Consider the following 17,195-nt stretch of genomic DNA (forward strand, 5'->3'; position numbering starts at 1 on the left):
AGAGTATCACAAAGCTTTGTTTGCAGAGCTGATACTGGATGGTTACAATACCCAGGCATTTGAGTATGGGCAAGGATGATATATCCCAGTGTCTTCCTATGAGCTTGAAGCCTACTATCATTATACAGTACTAGAGAATAAATCCTATTGAACTCATAGGGAATTACACATCCAAGTAAAAGTTCTTCTGCACTTCTACAGCAGAAATGTATTACTCATTTCATAGAATCTCATCCCTCCCACGAGGAGCCCTGAGCAGGTTCCCTGTGGTGTGTGAAATGTGACTGGCCAAAGGTCGCACAGTGAGCAGTGATTTGAATCCAGATCTCCCACGCCTGAGACCAAGACTGTTAAATACTTTACCACACAGGTTATAGCCAAGCCATGGCTTCTGATGAAGCTTAAAGAATGTGCAGGGGAGATTTTATATATGTATATATCATACACCCACTAGCATAATCAGAGGGAGTTACAAGCATATACTATGTAATACAGAGAATGGAGGTTTTAAAATGGTTGGTGCATTCATAACACAAAAAAGGTGCCAGGAAATTGCAAGAGCAAAAGGCCCTTCTCTATCAAATACCTGCAGAGAAAATTGTACTCAAGGGTCTCTATGGCAGCTCAAGGTGCTGACATGTTGTGAAGACTTCATAGCAGAATGTCCCAAAGGGTTCATATTATCACTGTGTAATAATACATACCTATGACCATTTGGAAGATACACTATTTTCCAAAGGCAATTCTGAATGAATTTGTACATTTCTGTGATCACTCAAGAGTTGCTTTCTAGGTGCTGTCTTCTCTGTGTGAGTGGGAGGGGTGTTGAGGGAACTTCAAGATTCCCATGCCTTTAAGAGGAGTGAAGAATGCTGAAGTGCCTGGAGGGGCCACAGGAGTGTGTCACCAAGGCAGCATCTGCACTTCCTCCTCTCCCCACTCAGAGGGCACCACATAGCTGCTGCCTGCTCTTCCACCAAGATGGGCAGGTGAAAGGCCTCCATGCCACTCACTCGTCTCTAGCTGGTGGAATAAGGTGGCTGGGGACCCAGAGAGCTACCCATAGAGCACTGCCTCCCTTTCTGAACTCCAAAGTCCACAGCCTGGCAATTCAGTACCTTGCGTCCAACTGAAGCCTGCATGTGTCATGTCATTTGACTGGGACAAGCAAGGCTACTAAGAGAGCAAGATCGAACAAGGGAGAACAGTGTTTGATCCGTACAGGTGCAGCTGCTCCTTACTTGTGCTCTTAACTGGATAGAGCACAATCGGGATTCCCTGGGCCCTTGCACGAGCAGCTAGGGCAGGCATCCCCAAACTTTGGCCCTCCAGATGTTTTGGACTACAATTCCCATCTTCCCCGACCACTGGTTCTGTTAGCTAGGGATCATGGGAGTTGTAGGCCCAAACATCTGGAGGGCCGCAGTTTGGGGATGCCTGAGCTAGGGTCACTCTCCTTTTCCAAGTATCTCTGCTGGGCCCAGTCCTCCATGCAACGTCTCTGAGACGAAGCGTGGGAGGCAGCTCTTTCCGGGAAACGTCCCTGCCCGCCCGCCGCCTTTCTGTGGATGGCGTGACAGGAAGGATCCGCCTGGGCGGATCGGAGGGGCCCTGCGAGAGGAAGCGACTGCTGTTACTTGTACGGGGACCTGCCGCCTTTGCTCCCTCTTCTGTAGCTCTCTGGGAGCTGGAGGGCGTGCAAGGCACAGCTCGCTTCCCCTCGCCTCGGCGGGTGGGAGAGAGAGAGAGAGGCCAAGCTAGCAACAGGCACTAGCCCGCTCGCATATCCCCTCTGGGTGGCTCACAAACTTCCCACCGGGAGAGGAAGCAGCCGCCGCCGAGGGGGTATCCAGCGGGCCGCCGGGGGGAGACGTTTAAACTGTGGCTGAACTTCGCCAAGGGCACCCCCTGCTTGCTCGCCTCCTCATGTGGATCGGCGATGGGGAGCCTGCGGGAAAGGCGCTTCCTCCACAGCAAACGTGCGATCTCGTTGGGCAGCCCCGCCCGCGAGCCCCCATCTTTCCCCGCCACGCGTGGCACGGAGGGGATCGGGGCCGCCGCGCCCCAGTCCCCGCAGAGAGCGCGGACCCGCGAGGCACGCAGAAGCAGCCGCTGGCATCTCACTCTCTCTCTCTGGCTGATGGGAGGCATGCTCCCGAAAGTCACCCATAACTTGGGAATTCCCTCTCCCCCCTCCTGCCCTCCGCTATCCCCTGGCAGGGAGCGAGCGGCACTTTCCCCGCCGTGCCGTGCCGATTCTCTCTGAGACGCGCGCCAGGCTGAGGTTCGCTTCGCTCGGCGCTCGACTCGTGCTGCTTGCTCGCAGCCCGAGCCCGAGGCTGCCTTGGCAAAGAGAAGCCTGTGCAGCCTAGACCGGCTCAGCCGAGCGCCGAGCCGGATTTTAAGGAACAATAACAGAAAGCGCTGGGGCTGAGGGAGCCGAGCCGCGCGGCCCCCTCCCTCCCTCGCTCGCCCGCCCCGCCAGCTCGTCGCCGGGCCGCCTCCCCCCCCCCACTCGCCCCTCGCTCCCCCGCTCGCGCCACAATAATGTACGCCTTCGTGCGGTTCCTGGAAGATAACGTGTGCTATGCGCTGCCCGTGTCGTGCGTGCAGGGCTTCAGCCCCAAATCCCGGCTCGACTTCGACAACCAGAAGGTCTACACCGTCTACCGCAGCCCTGCCCACGACCCCGAGGACGGCGACGAGAGCCCCCGCGAGCTGGGCGAGCGGCCGCTGCTGCACAAGGCCCAGATCCTGGCGCTGGCAGGTGAGGCAACCGGGGGGCGCGCGGGGACGGCGGGCGGAGGGGAGTGGAGTGCGGTGGAATCCGGAGGCCAGACCAGTTAAAAAACCTCCCTGCTCCTTGAGGGAAAGGGTCGGGGAGAAGCTGCTGCTCCTGCTCCGGGGAAATGGGTGGGAGGGAAGAGGCCCGACTGCAGCCCCGCTATTTGTAGGGCCTGTCGGTCTCCGTGTGTGTGTGTGTGTGTGTGTGTGTGTGTTACTGAGGGAGGGGTTTCATGCGTCTCCAGGGGTCTCTGCTGCAGAGGCCTAGGATGGGGCTTCTCATAGGCACAGGGATGCTCATTCGTATGAGAATAGCAACAGTAATAATTGGGGGGGGGGTGTTGGTTTATTTTAAAGAGAGTATTTTCCCAAGGTGCTCAGAGTGCTTGAATGAATGTTTCTGGCTAAAGAAGGAATGGCTACAGGAAAGGATGGGGGCGTTTGGGTCAGGGGTAGCATGCCGAAATGAGCATAATGGCAAGGACTGGGAAGTTTGTGAGGATCCTAAAAAACGAGGGTGCAGAAGGAACTGTTGCAGCGATTCTATGCATGGAATGAGGAGGCCTTTGGTTATTTGGCCACGTGTGATAGGCATGGAAACCAAAGGGTGAACATGGGCAGATTGGTCATGAGGAAGTTGAGGGTGTAGTTACCACAGAAAAAGTCATAAAAAGAGCCCTGCTGAATAAAACAGAAGGGCCATCCTGCTTTCAAACATAGTGTGCCAGATTATTCCAGGAATCCCACAAGCAAAGTATGAATACAACAGTTCTCTGTTGTTTGCAGCCAAACAGCTGCTATTCAAAGGAGTGAACTACCATGGCTAAAGTCATTGATAGATCAGTTTTTCTTTACACCATCATAACATCTTGGAGCAGTGAGTTCCATAAGTTAGTTACATTGCATGGTGGGGTATTTCCCCCTGTATCCTGTATCTGTTCTCATTCAATTCCATTGAGCAAATGTAATTAGTTCCAGTATTAAGTGAGCTTGAATGGACTTTCTTCAAAATGTGTGTCATCTTAAAAACCTCCATGAGGAGTAGCACATAGAGGCCATATTATTACAAGAATTGCTCCTTCCTGTGATCCATTAGCTAAGGTGACCTACATACATAATAGCACAGCTTGCCAAAAAATCAGAGGCTGAAGAAGATAGATGGTAGAAAATACATTTTCTTGGTAGTATATACCGTGTTTCTCACATTTTAAGACACCGTCTTATAACTTTTTTCCCTCAAAAAAACACTGGGTGGCTTATTTTCAGGGAATGTCTTGTTTTTATTACGTCAGGAGCAGTGCCCCTCTTGCTCCCTGGCTCCCTGCGGGGCAGGATTCTTGACTGAAAGAAAAGGACGGGCAACAGCCACCACCAAACTCCGTGAGAGGGAGTCTGAGGGAAGGGAAGTGTGTGCGTCCCTGGCCCAGCCCTCTCTCCCCGGCCCTGGGATGTTCGTGAGGGAGGGAGGGAGGGAGCTCCTCCGAAGGGCTGCTCTCTCTCTCTCTCTCCTCCCAGGTGGGGACTCACTTAATAGCAATCTGCTACACTGGAGCTTCTTAAATTTAAACCAGTACAGTATAATGGAATCTATCTGTGTGATGCAGTACGTATAGCAAATAAGGATCTCTACCAGCCAGCCCAAGACTTAAGAGCGAAAGTTCCAACAATGTAGCACTTTGTAGCACTGATAGCAAAGAGGCTACCGGCTGATAAGAGATACTGTAGAAAACAAGGCAGTTGAGCAGCAATTAAAATGGTAAATGGTAGCAATTGTAGCAATTGAGCCAGCAGGAAAGCGGGGTGAGATAATCTGCTGGTCCTAACTGCTTCTCTTACCCACAAAATGTTAACTTTTAGTAGCTCCTAAACAGCGAGAAGCCACCGGCAGCGATCCCGGTACCAGTAAAAATCCTTAAAGGGGCAGCTCTACAGACAAGCAATAGAAAGAAAAAGAATCCTCACTTTTTAAAAGGTTTTTAAAAGGGGGGAAGGTGGGGGGAAGCGAGAGGTGGGCTCTGTGTGTGTGTGTGTGTGTGTGTGAGAGAGAGAGAGAGAGAGAGAGAGAGAGAGACACGCAGGGGAGAGAGAGAGAGAGAGAGACGCGCACACAGAGTCTCTCCCTAAAGGGGAAGGCAGCGTCTTCAATCGCCCCTCTTTTCTTCCTCCTGTTTCATCTCCTCCCCACCGCAAATGCCACTTTTCTCCTCTTCACTCACACAGCCTAGCTAAAAAAAAAAAAATCGAACGGGAGGGGAAATCACGAGTCTGCAGCAACCAGCAGCTATGGCTCTTCGGTGCATTTTTACAAGCTTTTAAAAGAAATACGTGTCTTTGGAGCGACAGCAAAATGGGGAGAGATTTTTAGGGGGGGGAGTTTGCTGGCGGGAGGGGGGAAGGGTCTATCACTATGTCTTATTTTCGGGTTATGGCTTATATCGCACAATTGCTTAGAAATCCTGCTATGTCTTATATTATGCCTACGTCTTAAAAAAGGAGAAACACGGTACCAGGCTAGAAATAAAGTGAGTCACAGCCCCCAGATTGCAGACAAATTAACTGTCATTAGCCATGAGTGCTAAATGAAACTTTCATATTCAGAAACCATAGCACTTCTGAGTACCAGATATTGTTGACAATAACTATGGCTAACCATAGTTTTCTGTCCTTTCTGTTCATGAACTGCCAGATGCAGTGCAACAAGGTTTTTCATATGGCTGGTATTTTTACAAATTAACAGTGTAGTCCTATAAACGTCTACTGCTAGGTGAGTATGTATACACACAGGAAGTATACCTCGCTGCACATAATGGACACCTTCTTTTATTCACAGAGTCCCCCCCCCCCATCCACATGAATTAAGGGAGCCATACTAGAGATAGGTGGACTTTATCCCAGGTAATCTTATCCCCTTCTAGCCCCAGCGTATAGATACAGCTTCACTATTTGAACCTAAATTCTGGCTAATACATTGTTTCAACAGTGCACAAGGCTAATAATACATTGTTCCAACAGTGCACTAGGAGAAGTAGGCTCCTAGGCATGTACAGTGGAACCTCGGTTTACGAACACGATCCGTTCCACGGAGGCGTTCGCTCCCCGAAGGCATGCTTCCGTGCATGCACGAAGCGCCGATAGAGCGCTTCTGCGCACACACACACGCTGCACAGATCGCTTCTGTGCATCCGACGCCGCGGAACCCGGATGTAAACTACCACTGTATGTACCTCTTTCCTTTCCTACTGAGATGCGGAGAACAATTCAGACCCCTGGTCTGCAGCAACATGGCTTAATAGAGCAGAGTAGCAACTTTCACACATCCACACCTCTTGTACCAGCCTGGTTCATTTTGTTAGCCAGCACCTAAGCTGGTGCACCAAAGAGGCCCAGATCGTGTCCATTGCTGTCATGTGACAGAAGCAGGGCCTACTGAAGAGCCAGTGATTCATTTTCTTGTTCCCTCTCCACCCTCCAGAATGTCCCATTTTGTAGGTTTATGCTTACCACCGGTGAGTGGGGTAACTGCTGGTGATGGCTCAAAGTGTTCTGTGGCTTAAAGTGTTCTGTGCCAGTGGAGCCTGACAAATCTCGGCAGATGTACACCTCCGCTGCAAACACACACACACACACATCCTGGCAGTTCAGACAGTTGGATCACAGTGATATTTCACTTGTGTCACATTGCAGACCTGTTAAGATGGCCTCAGAGGCTGATGGATTCTGAATAACTCCTGAGAGTCTTTGAGATTTTGTTGTTGTAGCTGTTGGTCCTGTTGAAGCCCTGATCACATTATGGAGTTCTGAAATGATGTGGACTGTAAATTCACTTCTCTTATTATTGAGCTGAGGCTGTGCAGTAACTTAGCTTATCCACTAGCTGATGAAGAAGGTGGGGGCAATGTCTAGAATACAAGTGGAGGAAGACTTAAACCAAATATGACTGGACAAAAGTGAGAGTTCATATTTGAGACCACTCTCTGGCAGCAATACAGCCCAACGAGTATACTGTTCTACCACTATTGTATCATCTCAGTGCCATTTACTGATGTGTCTTTGAATGATGAGATGTTCCCAAATGAGTCCACAGAAAGATCTTATTGCTCACATTCATCACAGCCTGAACAGCACAATTATAACAAGTCAGTCACAGATTTAGGATGTTGCCTAATTATTTTCATAGTACATGTTCAGGAAGTGGTTATTAGTGTCAACTACTGGCTGGTCACTAATATTACTTCCAGTACCAAATATCAGTCAGGTGGTAGCTGGACAATTACACACATTCCTAAATAATGTTGATTATTTAGATCAGGGTTTATGCTTAGGTATGTCACAGAAACTGATTTGTTGGTTCTGATGACCTGCTGTGGAATTGGAATGTAAGCACTTGGTGGATTCCAAAAGATTGTCCTGGGGTCATTTAGCTGTGGTTAAGGACAAAGGTCCAGCTGTAAAATGGAGCTCAGTCCAAACAAGATGGGATTTTTACTTATTTAAATATTTTTAAGTTACACTTCAAGGTGGGATGCAACCTAAAGCAGGTTCTGTTGATAAATAGTCTGCCTGACCGAGGATCTGTTCTGCATAGGGTTGCATGCCCTCTTTAGTCTGCAGTACTGTTAGACCCATCCTTTGCTATGAACACCCAAGTCGTGTTGGTGGCATGCAGCACTTTTCACAAAGTGCTTCAGACTAGAGTGCCAATTGCTACTCCTTCTGAGCAGACGTAGCCTGGCCATGTTTATCCTTGTACCATTCAGGCTTGACAACTACAATACATTAAGTGGAGCTGCACTAGGAACATAGGAAACTGCCTTATACCAAGTCATGTTATTGGTCCATCTTGCTTAGTACTGTCTGTATTGACTGGCAGATGCTCACCACCATTTCAGGTAGGGAACCTTGCATCCCCATCTGAAGATTCTAGGGATTGAACCTGCATTCAAGGCAGGTGCTCAACTACTGAGCTACAGTTCTTTTTCAGAAGTGTCTCATATTGAGAACATATCTACCATGCTGATGATGGGCATGCGTTACCTTGCCATCTTAATGGCTTCCTGTGTTTCCAAGTGCTGGTGTTGCCTTGATCCCAGGATTTAGGGGTTATGCCAAAGACCACTGGTTCTGATTATCTGTTAAGAGATTTTTTTTCAGTCTTTTGCTTGTTGAGGTTAGGTGATGTGCCTTCTCTGTAGTAGTTTCCGGTCTGTGGAATGATTCCACTAAGCACATGCTGGATGATTTATTTATTTTTTACTAATTTCTTCTATGCCATCCAAAAATGGCTTTAGTTTATTTTTGCTTTTTCAGTTCTACTGCTTTTATATCTGAAATTTCAACTTGATTGCTTCCTGTGCTGCCACATGTTATTTTGAACGTGCTTATTCAAATTAGTTTGTTTTGTTTTTATTGCTAAGCTACATTTTAGGGCATACAAATATGGCTAACCTGACCCAAAACACCCACCCACCCCACTCACACACGAAACAAAGACCACCACAGCCAACCACAAATGAACAACCATATCCTAGGCCAACCCCAACATCTCTCACCACTAAAGGAACACAAGCACAGCAGAGAACCTACACAAGTGTCGCTGACAATAAGCCCCACATATATTAAGCAAAATAGAAACATCGTCACCCGACCCCACCCATCCTCCCCCATCTACCTCTTTTTCCCTTTTCTTTCCAATGTCTCAACAAATGAAACTGACTTGTAAAAATGTTATGAGAGACATTGCACATATCTTTGTAAACCAAGAAAACCAATAATAATAATAATAATAATAATAATAATAATAATAATAATAATAGCAGCTACATGTTGCTAGAAAATACCTTTCTGAAGTGGGATAATACAAGTCTATCAGATAAATAAACAAATCCTTTCTATACGTGCTGTGTAAAATCACAATATTCTATCTGCGAAACAGCAACCCCCCCCCCCAAACTGCCATACAGGTCTTGCAGAATTATAGAAAAGTGCTTACATCAGGGATAAGAAGGAAGGCAAAAGAGGGAGAAAAAAAAAGCTAACCTTTAAAAGGCCTGAGCCACTGAACTATGATTCAAAGACTGGAAAGAGTAAATTAATATCATCACTGCTCCTTAGTTAGTTGTTTGGCCCCCCCCCCCACGGCGAATACAAGTAAGTTTGTAGCTTTAAGATACTATTTTTTTAGTACTATATCTGCAGAGTGAGAAAACTACTTGCACTACACAAGAATCCCAAGGGCGTTGTTATCTGAGAAAGGTACACACTGAGCAGAACATTCTGGGGGCATGCATAGAGAAGAGTCTCTTCTTTCTAAGTATCCATTCTCAAGTTTGGGCATCATGAGCTGGCAGTTGAGGTACAATTTTTTTTATTAAAACAACAATAACAACCCCACCTTCTGTGTTGCAGAGTTCAAAACCAAAATGTCCTTTACTCTTTTAGGATTGTTTGATCCCAAAGACATGCTGAAAAGTTGGGGGTGTGGTTACCCTGTTGGCAGGACTGAGAATTAACAATCCTCTGTGCCGCAAGAGCAAAACCTTATATAATCTAGAATAACGCTCTGTATTCAAAATGCCAAACAGCAGGATTTGTGCTAAACACACTTAGGGGGCAAGAAGCATTTCAGGTCACAGGATTATTTATGCAATCAGTAACATTAAAAATCCCCATATCTGGGTTAAAATATGAGGTGAATATCATATCTGTTGCAAGACAGGAAGTGAAGCTCCAGCTTGTAAAAGGTACCTGTTGTTCTATATATCATTATATATGCTGAGTACAACATACCTTGTATTCAATCAGTGCAGAACAAATGGTAGTTAACAACAGTGACAATTCCCGATTAGTATCAATTATCTAATCAGGGTGGCCCACTGCAAAGTTTTCACTGCTAGACTGTAGTTCAAACATTTGCTGTAATTTCCCCCAGGGTTGTGACTTTGATTTCATCATGTATATTTTACCAAAAGAACAACACCCTTCTATGACTACAGCATAACAATTAATTAGCCGTATCCAAAATATAGATAATTCAGTGGTGATTTTGATGCAAAAATTAGTTTTTTTATTGTCTCCAGAGTGAGAAAACTACCGTATTTGCAGCAAGTGCTTCATACAATCTTTTTAAAACTCTTCCCTTTCTGGTTGGCTGGAAGTGATTCTTACCTGCTGCATGTCTGGTTACAAAAGTAATGTAGGAAAATAAGAATTCTCAGTATGGGGAATGATGACTCTCTATTGAGAATGCCTGATTTGGGGAAGACCCTACTCTTCTGAGGGGTTCCCCACTTCAAAAGCAGTAATACAGAATTTCCAACATTCATAGACTCATAAAATTGTAGAGTTGGAAGGGACCCTGAGGGTTCATCTTGTCCAATTCCCTTCAATACAGGAACGACATGGATGACAGCAGTTTGGACTAGTGAAGTGAAGGTTCTTGGAGTAGGCTGAGTTAGCTGTCTACCACTTGCTCATAATCTTGCTCTTCATTCCTTTATTTCATGATTGTAAATACAGTGGAACCTCGGTTTACGCCTACCTCCGTTTATGAACGCCTCCGTTTACGAATGCCGCGGACCCGGAAGTGTTTACATCGGGTTCCGCAGCATCAGATGCGCATAAGCGATCTGCGCAGCTCGCACATGTGCAGAAGCGATATGTGCAGTGCGTGCGCATAAGCGCTCTATCGGTGCTTCGTGCACACGCAGAAGCATGCCTTTGGCAAGCGAACGCCTTCGCAGAACGGATTGCGTTCGCAAACCGAGGTACCACTGTATTGAATCTGTACAAGGTGTGGTCCATTCTGGCTGAGTTTTGTGAGCTAGGAAATTACATATTGCAGTGTGTGTTTCAATTACTTGATAGGTATTCTGCCTGTGACTGATGTGGGTAACCTGTGGCTCTTAGATGTTGTTGGACTCCCAACCTCAGTCAGATTGGTCAGTGATCAGAAATGATACACTGATGGGTTTTGAACTTAGAATGGCTGGCAAAGAAAGAGAGGTGCTTGAAATACTTTGTCTAGTTCTGGTTGTCACATTCAAAAAGGGTTTTGTAGAGCCAGAAAACTACAGCTAAAATTATCGAGGGACATTGCTGTGTTTTGATGAATAAAGGGGGACATGATAGTCAATAAAACCATGCATGGCATGAAGAAAGTGAATATGGAGCTCCAGTGAGAGAGAATTGTTGTCATTCAATGAAGCTGAATGGTGTGAGATTCAGGAGAGACAAGAGGAAGTATAGCACACAGGTAAACTATGGAAGTTGCTATTGCAAGATGTAGTGATGACCAACTTGGATGGATTTAAAATGTATTATTATTATTATTATTATTATTATTTAGACAAATTCATGCAGGATAAGACTATCGTTGGCTGCTAGACACCACAGCTGTTATTATTCTTTCAAATCAGAAGCAGGATGCCTCTGATTACAATTTGCTGGGTAACATGAGTGGGAGAGTATTTTTGTGCTAACGTCCTGCTCGTGGGCTTTCATAGGCACCTGGGAACAAAATGCTGATTTAATGGGTCTCTGGAATGATCTAGCAGACCTGGTCTTGTGTTATTATAATTGGAGTTGTAGTCCAACAACATTTGGAGGACTACAGCTTCGCAACCCTAGTTCCTGGCCTACAAGGTTTGGATTCGCTGATGTGATCCAGCTGATACGTTGAAGCTGTCCTGTGTAAAAATTGGCATACAGTAAAGCACACTTCCCCAAACTTCAGCCCTCCAGATGTTTTGGACTACAATTCCCATCTTCCCCAACCACTAGTCCTGTTAGCTAGGGATCATGAGAGTTGTAGGCCAAAACATCTGGAGGGCCGCAGTTTGGGGATGGCTGATCTATCTGTTACGATGTGCTTCATGCTTGTTATTCTATTGCCTTATCTGCTTTTGACAGCTTTGTAATAATATGGTAGCTTGATTATCAGCTGTCTATTTTGCTTTGCCATGTATTGGGCTGTGCATGAATCCACACATATCTAATTTAATATGAACCTGCTTCCTTCTGTTTTCTTCTTTTAGTAGGTAGTAATACTTTCTTTGGGTTTCAGAAGGATTTCGGGAGCTATCAGATACCAAAGAAGGCTACAAGCACTAACAGATTCTTGAAACATCCCTGTGTGGAGTGTTCATGGGAAGCTGACAAAGAAAAATAGGGCGTTGTTGAGCAGTTATAGTAACAGCCAGCTTAAAAATTCTCTAAAGTTCAGTAGACCATGATGTTCTGCAGCTTCATTTTCTCTAATATCAGGTTCTCATAATTAGTTTGTTTGTAAGGCTTAGTAGGTGTTGACCGGAATGGCTTGGTTAACCATAATATAGATTGAGTCATTGCTTTCTTCTGGTGTTACTTCACAACATTTTGCTTTCAACATTATGCAAAGCAAGAAAAATAAATAAAACAAATCAGTTTTAACACTGGCAGGATCTTTATTTGGTCCCAGAATACTTGTACTTCCATAGTATTTACATTGTTCATTTTTATATTTCCTTCTTTCAAGTCAAGTCTTTCATCATTGACTCTATTTTTTCTTATTCTTATTATTTTAGAAAAATGCTTTTGTGTTTTAGTTCCCCAAAACTAAGGTTTTGTGTAGTCCATGGAGGAAAATTTTATAGTAATGCAAACCTTCTACATTTCAACTCTTTAGGATAAGCGTGGAGCTTCTAGTTCTGTCTGTTAAAAGAGTCTTCAAGCTATGTGATGCTTACATGAAGACTCTTGTGTGATTGTGTTCTTTCTTATGGTAAAGTCGCTTTTGAACATTGTATTTTTCATGTAGTGTTCCTGTCATGTAGATCTCTAGCGATAGACTAGAGCTGCTGAAGGAAAATTTCAGGGTGTTCCTACTCCATGGAATTAAAGCATACTTAACTGGAATCCCTTCATATGGACCATACACAGCATGAGGTTAACTTGGTTTGTGCTCCATGTTGCAAAAACCTCCTAATAGTTGCTTGCCTGTCAGAACTGCTTCCAGGTGACCAGACAAAGAAATCTGAGGGATTTCTTTACAGTACCTTCCTTTCTGGCTGCTGAAAACATGACTGACACTTTTACATATAGATAGACAGGTTCGTGAAAATTTTGTGAGCCAGTAACTCTTTTACACCAATCCAAGGCGTAAAAAAGCTGACTTGCACTTCTGCTTCATCACTATTTGCTTTCAGGATCAATAGAAAATCAATGAGAATTATGTTATTAATATTTATTTAAAGTCTTTTTTTATAAATCTATTTTGATTTACCCTTTTTTTCTTACATCCTTAAGCCAGGGCTGGACATGTCAACAGGGATTATCTCGATCTCCCCACTGTTAAACCACAGATACTCCTCTTCCCTCATTACAAACTGCTCTTGATTTTTTTCTTTTCTTTTAAAGGCAGTTTTCTTAGCAAAACCCAGGGTCATCTGGTGTTTGAGAAACACATCCAAGGCTCATGTGGGTTTGCAGAAGTAGTCACACACTTATTTCAGACCTAACCTACTTTGTGTCATAGAATGCAGATATGCTGTGTTGCAAGAATGTATTTGTTGATACAACAAAGAATGGAGTTTGGGCATTGGCTTCCAACACTCTCTTTAAAATTAAGAAGCTGAAAGGTTTCCATTTTTTTTGCTAGTTAAGCAATATTTTTCCAAGACATGTCATGCCTAATATAGTCTAATTGCAGCCTTCCCCCAACCTGGTGCCCTCCAGATGTTTTGGTTTACAACCCCCCCTCTCAGCTGCAACTAATCAGGTGTGATGGGAGTTGTAGTTCAAAACATCTGGAGGACACCAGTTGGGGAAGACTGGTTTAATGGACATAAAATTTCAAAGCATAAAAGATGCTATTTTACTGATAAAGTGAGGTTAGAATGTTTGTGCTGTAAGAGATGCTGGTTTTTCCACAACATATTGTAAACACATGATTTAATATATCTTTAGGAGTTGCTGATTAGTAAAAGAACATGCATCTTGTTCCATGGACACACTGTGTTCTAAGAAAAAATTCCATGAAGCTCTCTGAAACTCTTCCATGTGGATGCTGCTAGTACCGTATGTTCATTTTCCTGAAGCAGCAGCTTTCAGTAGGCTCACAAATGGTTAGTGTTGACAGTGCAGAAAAGGGAAACAAAGGTAAATCAGGGTTTAATGAGGAGCACAGCATTCATTAGGGATGAGTTACACAGATGAATGCAATTCCTTTTTGTCAAAGACAGAAATGGATCTCTCAACTAGTGAAATTGTATCCTGAGGCAGAGTAAAGAAAATACATGCAAAAGATGCAAAAAAGGGAACCAAGACAAGCTAAAATGAACTGCAGATAGTCATAAGAAATACCAAGCCAGATGCAAGAAGTAGTGATGAAATAAAATTCTAAACAGCAATCCTTAGAGTCCTCAGTGCATTTTATAAGTCTGCCATTTTTAACAACACAGTCTGACTGCTAGGTCTGGATAATCACATTTTCATTTCCACAGAGAAAAAATGTAAAGGAGTCATCAGATTGATGTTGTCATATATAAGTAAGGAGCAGGAGATTAAAAATGAGAGAGTGGGGGTGGGGAAGTTAGGTTTACATAGAAGAAAGGAAATTACAGATAAATATTGATCAGAATTTTAAGTTTGTCTTGCTCATATATAGCTAAATAATCAGAGGTAAATATATTAAAAATTGCAGGCGTACACCAAAGCAAACTTCCTTTCTTTACAAGATTTATTAGACACCTTTCAAAAGATCAAAGATGCATACAATAAAAACATTGACAAGTAAAGTCATCCCATTAAAATAATAATAATTAGAATTGATCCAAAAATCGAGAGCAGCAGAGCAATAGATAATATAATCTCTTGATAAAAGCTGAAAGAGCACGAGAACAAAAAAGCATTAACAAATGAAAATATATTAACCATATTGCGGAATGCAAACCCTGTTTGATTTCTCGGATGTCTTGACAATATCTGCCTTGGTCCCAAATTATGTGTTGCTTGCCAGGAGCTGAGTGACAAATGAAAAGTATAGGAAGGAAACTTTATCGGGTGATATGGGTTCTGAACAGTCTGCCTGGAAATTGCACTTGAAGGCTCCAGAGTTCTGCAAATAAACATGCACACTACTGTTGGTTCTCAAGCCACTGGACTCCAGTAGTGGCCTCTGCTTCCAAAAAGCAGTAAACATAGTTAGGATTGGAAGGTCCCACTCAGGCCTCTGCCTGTCCCTGTGATCCAGAAAGGACAGTGCTGCTTGTTGTTGCCACTTAATCTTTTCCTTACCAGAGCAAAGGAAATTGCATATTTATATATAATGAAAATATTGACAGTTTTATTTTGAATTGGGCTCAGTAAGACAAGGTCTAACTCCTTTCCGCAGCAAGCCCACTTGCCTGGATATTTACCAGTGGTGACATTGGCTCAGTTTGTACGTCACATTAAACCATACACACTGCACATACATTCTCACAGCACCTCTCCCTTGCACCTTCTGCTGCCACATGGCAGATGAAACAACCCAGAGTCTGTGTTGTCATGTCATCTGAACCTAGGCTCATGGTTTTTCCTCCAAACAAACCATGAGCTGTAAGCCAATAACAAACCTTGGTTACTGTTCATGGTTTGTTTGAAGGAAACACATCACAATCCAAGGCTTGCCTTGTCCACAGTGCAGCCGGGGGAGAGGAAGAGTGCTGTGGGAGCTTTTGAGCACTATGCACTAGTACATTAATGTAGAGAGCAAAGCGGGCAATTGGCAGTGGCAGTGACAGCTTTTTTAAGGGGTCTCTCTCTTTTTTTCCACCTGGTTCTTGTAAGTTGAGCTGCTACCTGCTGCAGGTGTCAAGAGTGCTGAAAGAACTTCATTTCTCAGTATGCCAGCTGCTTGGGAATTTGCCAAAACTGTTCTGAGAGATGGGGGAGAGGTATTCTTAATGCATATACACTGGAGGAACATCAGCATATCTTCTTTAAACATTGCCTCTTCCTTTTTTTGTTTTGGTAAAGGACTTGCCCTTTTGTAATAGGAAGTTTAAAATTTTCATCCATTTAAATGAAATACAGTAACACAAATACAAATGTGGTGATTGTATTTTTCTGTCTTGGAAAATACAGAATTAAAAATTTTTCATTTTGGTGTAAATGTTTAGAGTCTGTGGAGCAATTGAATTCCACTGCACACTGAAGACAGTTGAGCATGGGAAACTTTAAGTGGTCTGGCCTCAGTGATACAGCATTTGAATGATACGTTTGATGAAAAGTTTGATGAATTTGACCATTTTTATTTTTATGTAAATTTTACAGAAGATAAAACTGATCTTGAAAACAGTGTGATGCAGAAGAAAATTAAAATCCCCAAGCTTTCTCTCAATCACCTAGAAGAAATAGGAGAAATTACAGATTATGGGGATGAAGATATGGAACTTAGACACTGTAAGGTATTGGAAGTTTTTTTGTTGCTCTTTTTAAAAAAACTTTGTGGCTTCAGGCCTTTAAGGAAAGCATACAAAGCATTGTATTACTGGCTATGACTGATGGGAGTGTGAATGTGATCAAGACCCCTGAATTGCTTTAAATGTCTCTTTTGTAAATGCATGGGGCTTTTTCATTCAATTTGCTCAAGTTCATTACTTCAGTCATTGTTGGACACTGTTTCACTTTGGCCCAAAGAGTTGTTTTGCTAGTTTTTTAATTGAAGGTCAGCTACAGGGTTTTGTGAATATGAGTATTCAGCGTTGTTACTCAATTTGCGTTGTAAATTTAATAGAAAGTTTTACGACACTTAATGAAAGAAACTTCTCTTTCACATTCATGTATGTTGCAGAACTCCTTCATTTGTTGCCTTTTCTACCCTTCAGTTGTGGGTGCAGGTGGTGCTGTGGGTTAAACCACAGAGCCTAGGGCTTGCCAATCAGAAGGTCAGCGGTTCGAATCCCTGCAACGGGGTGATCTCCCGCTGCTTGGTCCCAGCTCCTGCCAACCTAGCAGTTCGAAAGCACGACAAAGTGCAAGTAGATAAATAGGTACCACTCCAAGCGGGAAGGTAAACGGCGTTTCTGTATGCTGCTCTGGTTCACCAGAAGCGGCTTTGTCATGCTGGCCACATGACCTGGAAGCTGTATGCCGGCTCCCTCGGCCAATAACGCGAGATGAGCGCCACAACCCCAGAGTCGGTCACGACTGGACCTAATGGTCAGGGGTCCCTTCAGAAACCTTACCCTTCCGTTACTGGTATTAACTGGTTAACACCAGTAAACAGCTTCATAGTGGACTGGCATTCTCTAAAGTGTGGCATGTGGATGAAGTATCATACATGTATAATCCATGTGTTTATGGGCTTGAGAGTACCAGCACCTGCCTTTTCTAGAAGTTGTTTAAAAGGTCTAATTTTAACAAAACAACAACAACAACCCACAATGAAATAT

At 44.0% G+C, this 17,195-nt stretch overlaps 1 protein-coding gene across 7 annotated transcripts in view; it reads left to right on the forward strand.

The window, feature by feature from the left end:
• BEND5 (BEN domain containing 5) overlaps positions 1-17,195 on the forward strand; it is a 730,611-nt gene that overhangs the window by 381,186 nt on the left and 332,230 nt on the right. The window contains exons 1-2 of one of the 7 annotated variants that reach the window (XM_035121547.2): positions 2,285-2,767; positions 16,075-16,208. The exons of 1 other annotated variant lie outside the window; for it this stretch is intronic. In XM_035121547.2, coding sequence (XP_034977438.1) covers positions 2,548-2,767; positions 16,075-16,208 — 354 coding nt within the window. In that variant the 5' untranslated portion in view covers positions 2,285-2,547. Of the gene's footprint in view, positions 1-2,284; positions 2,768-2,811; positions 3,980-5,294; positions 16,209-17,195 lie in introns of those variants that run through there. 5 more of the 7 variants (XM_035121549.1, XM_060276915.1, XM_060276916.1 and 2 more) reach the window with 5 other exon arrangements.

This window comes from Zootoca vivipara, chromosome 7 (assembly GCF_963506605.1).
Source record: "Zootoca vivipara chromosome 7, rZooViv1.1, whole genome shotgun sequence".
NCBI lineage: Eukaryota > Metazoa > Chordata > Lepidosauria > Squamata > Lacertidae > Zootoca > Zootoca vivipara.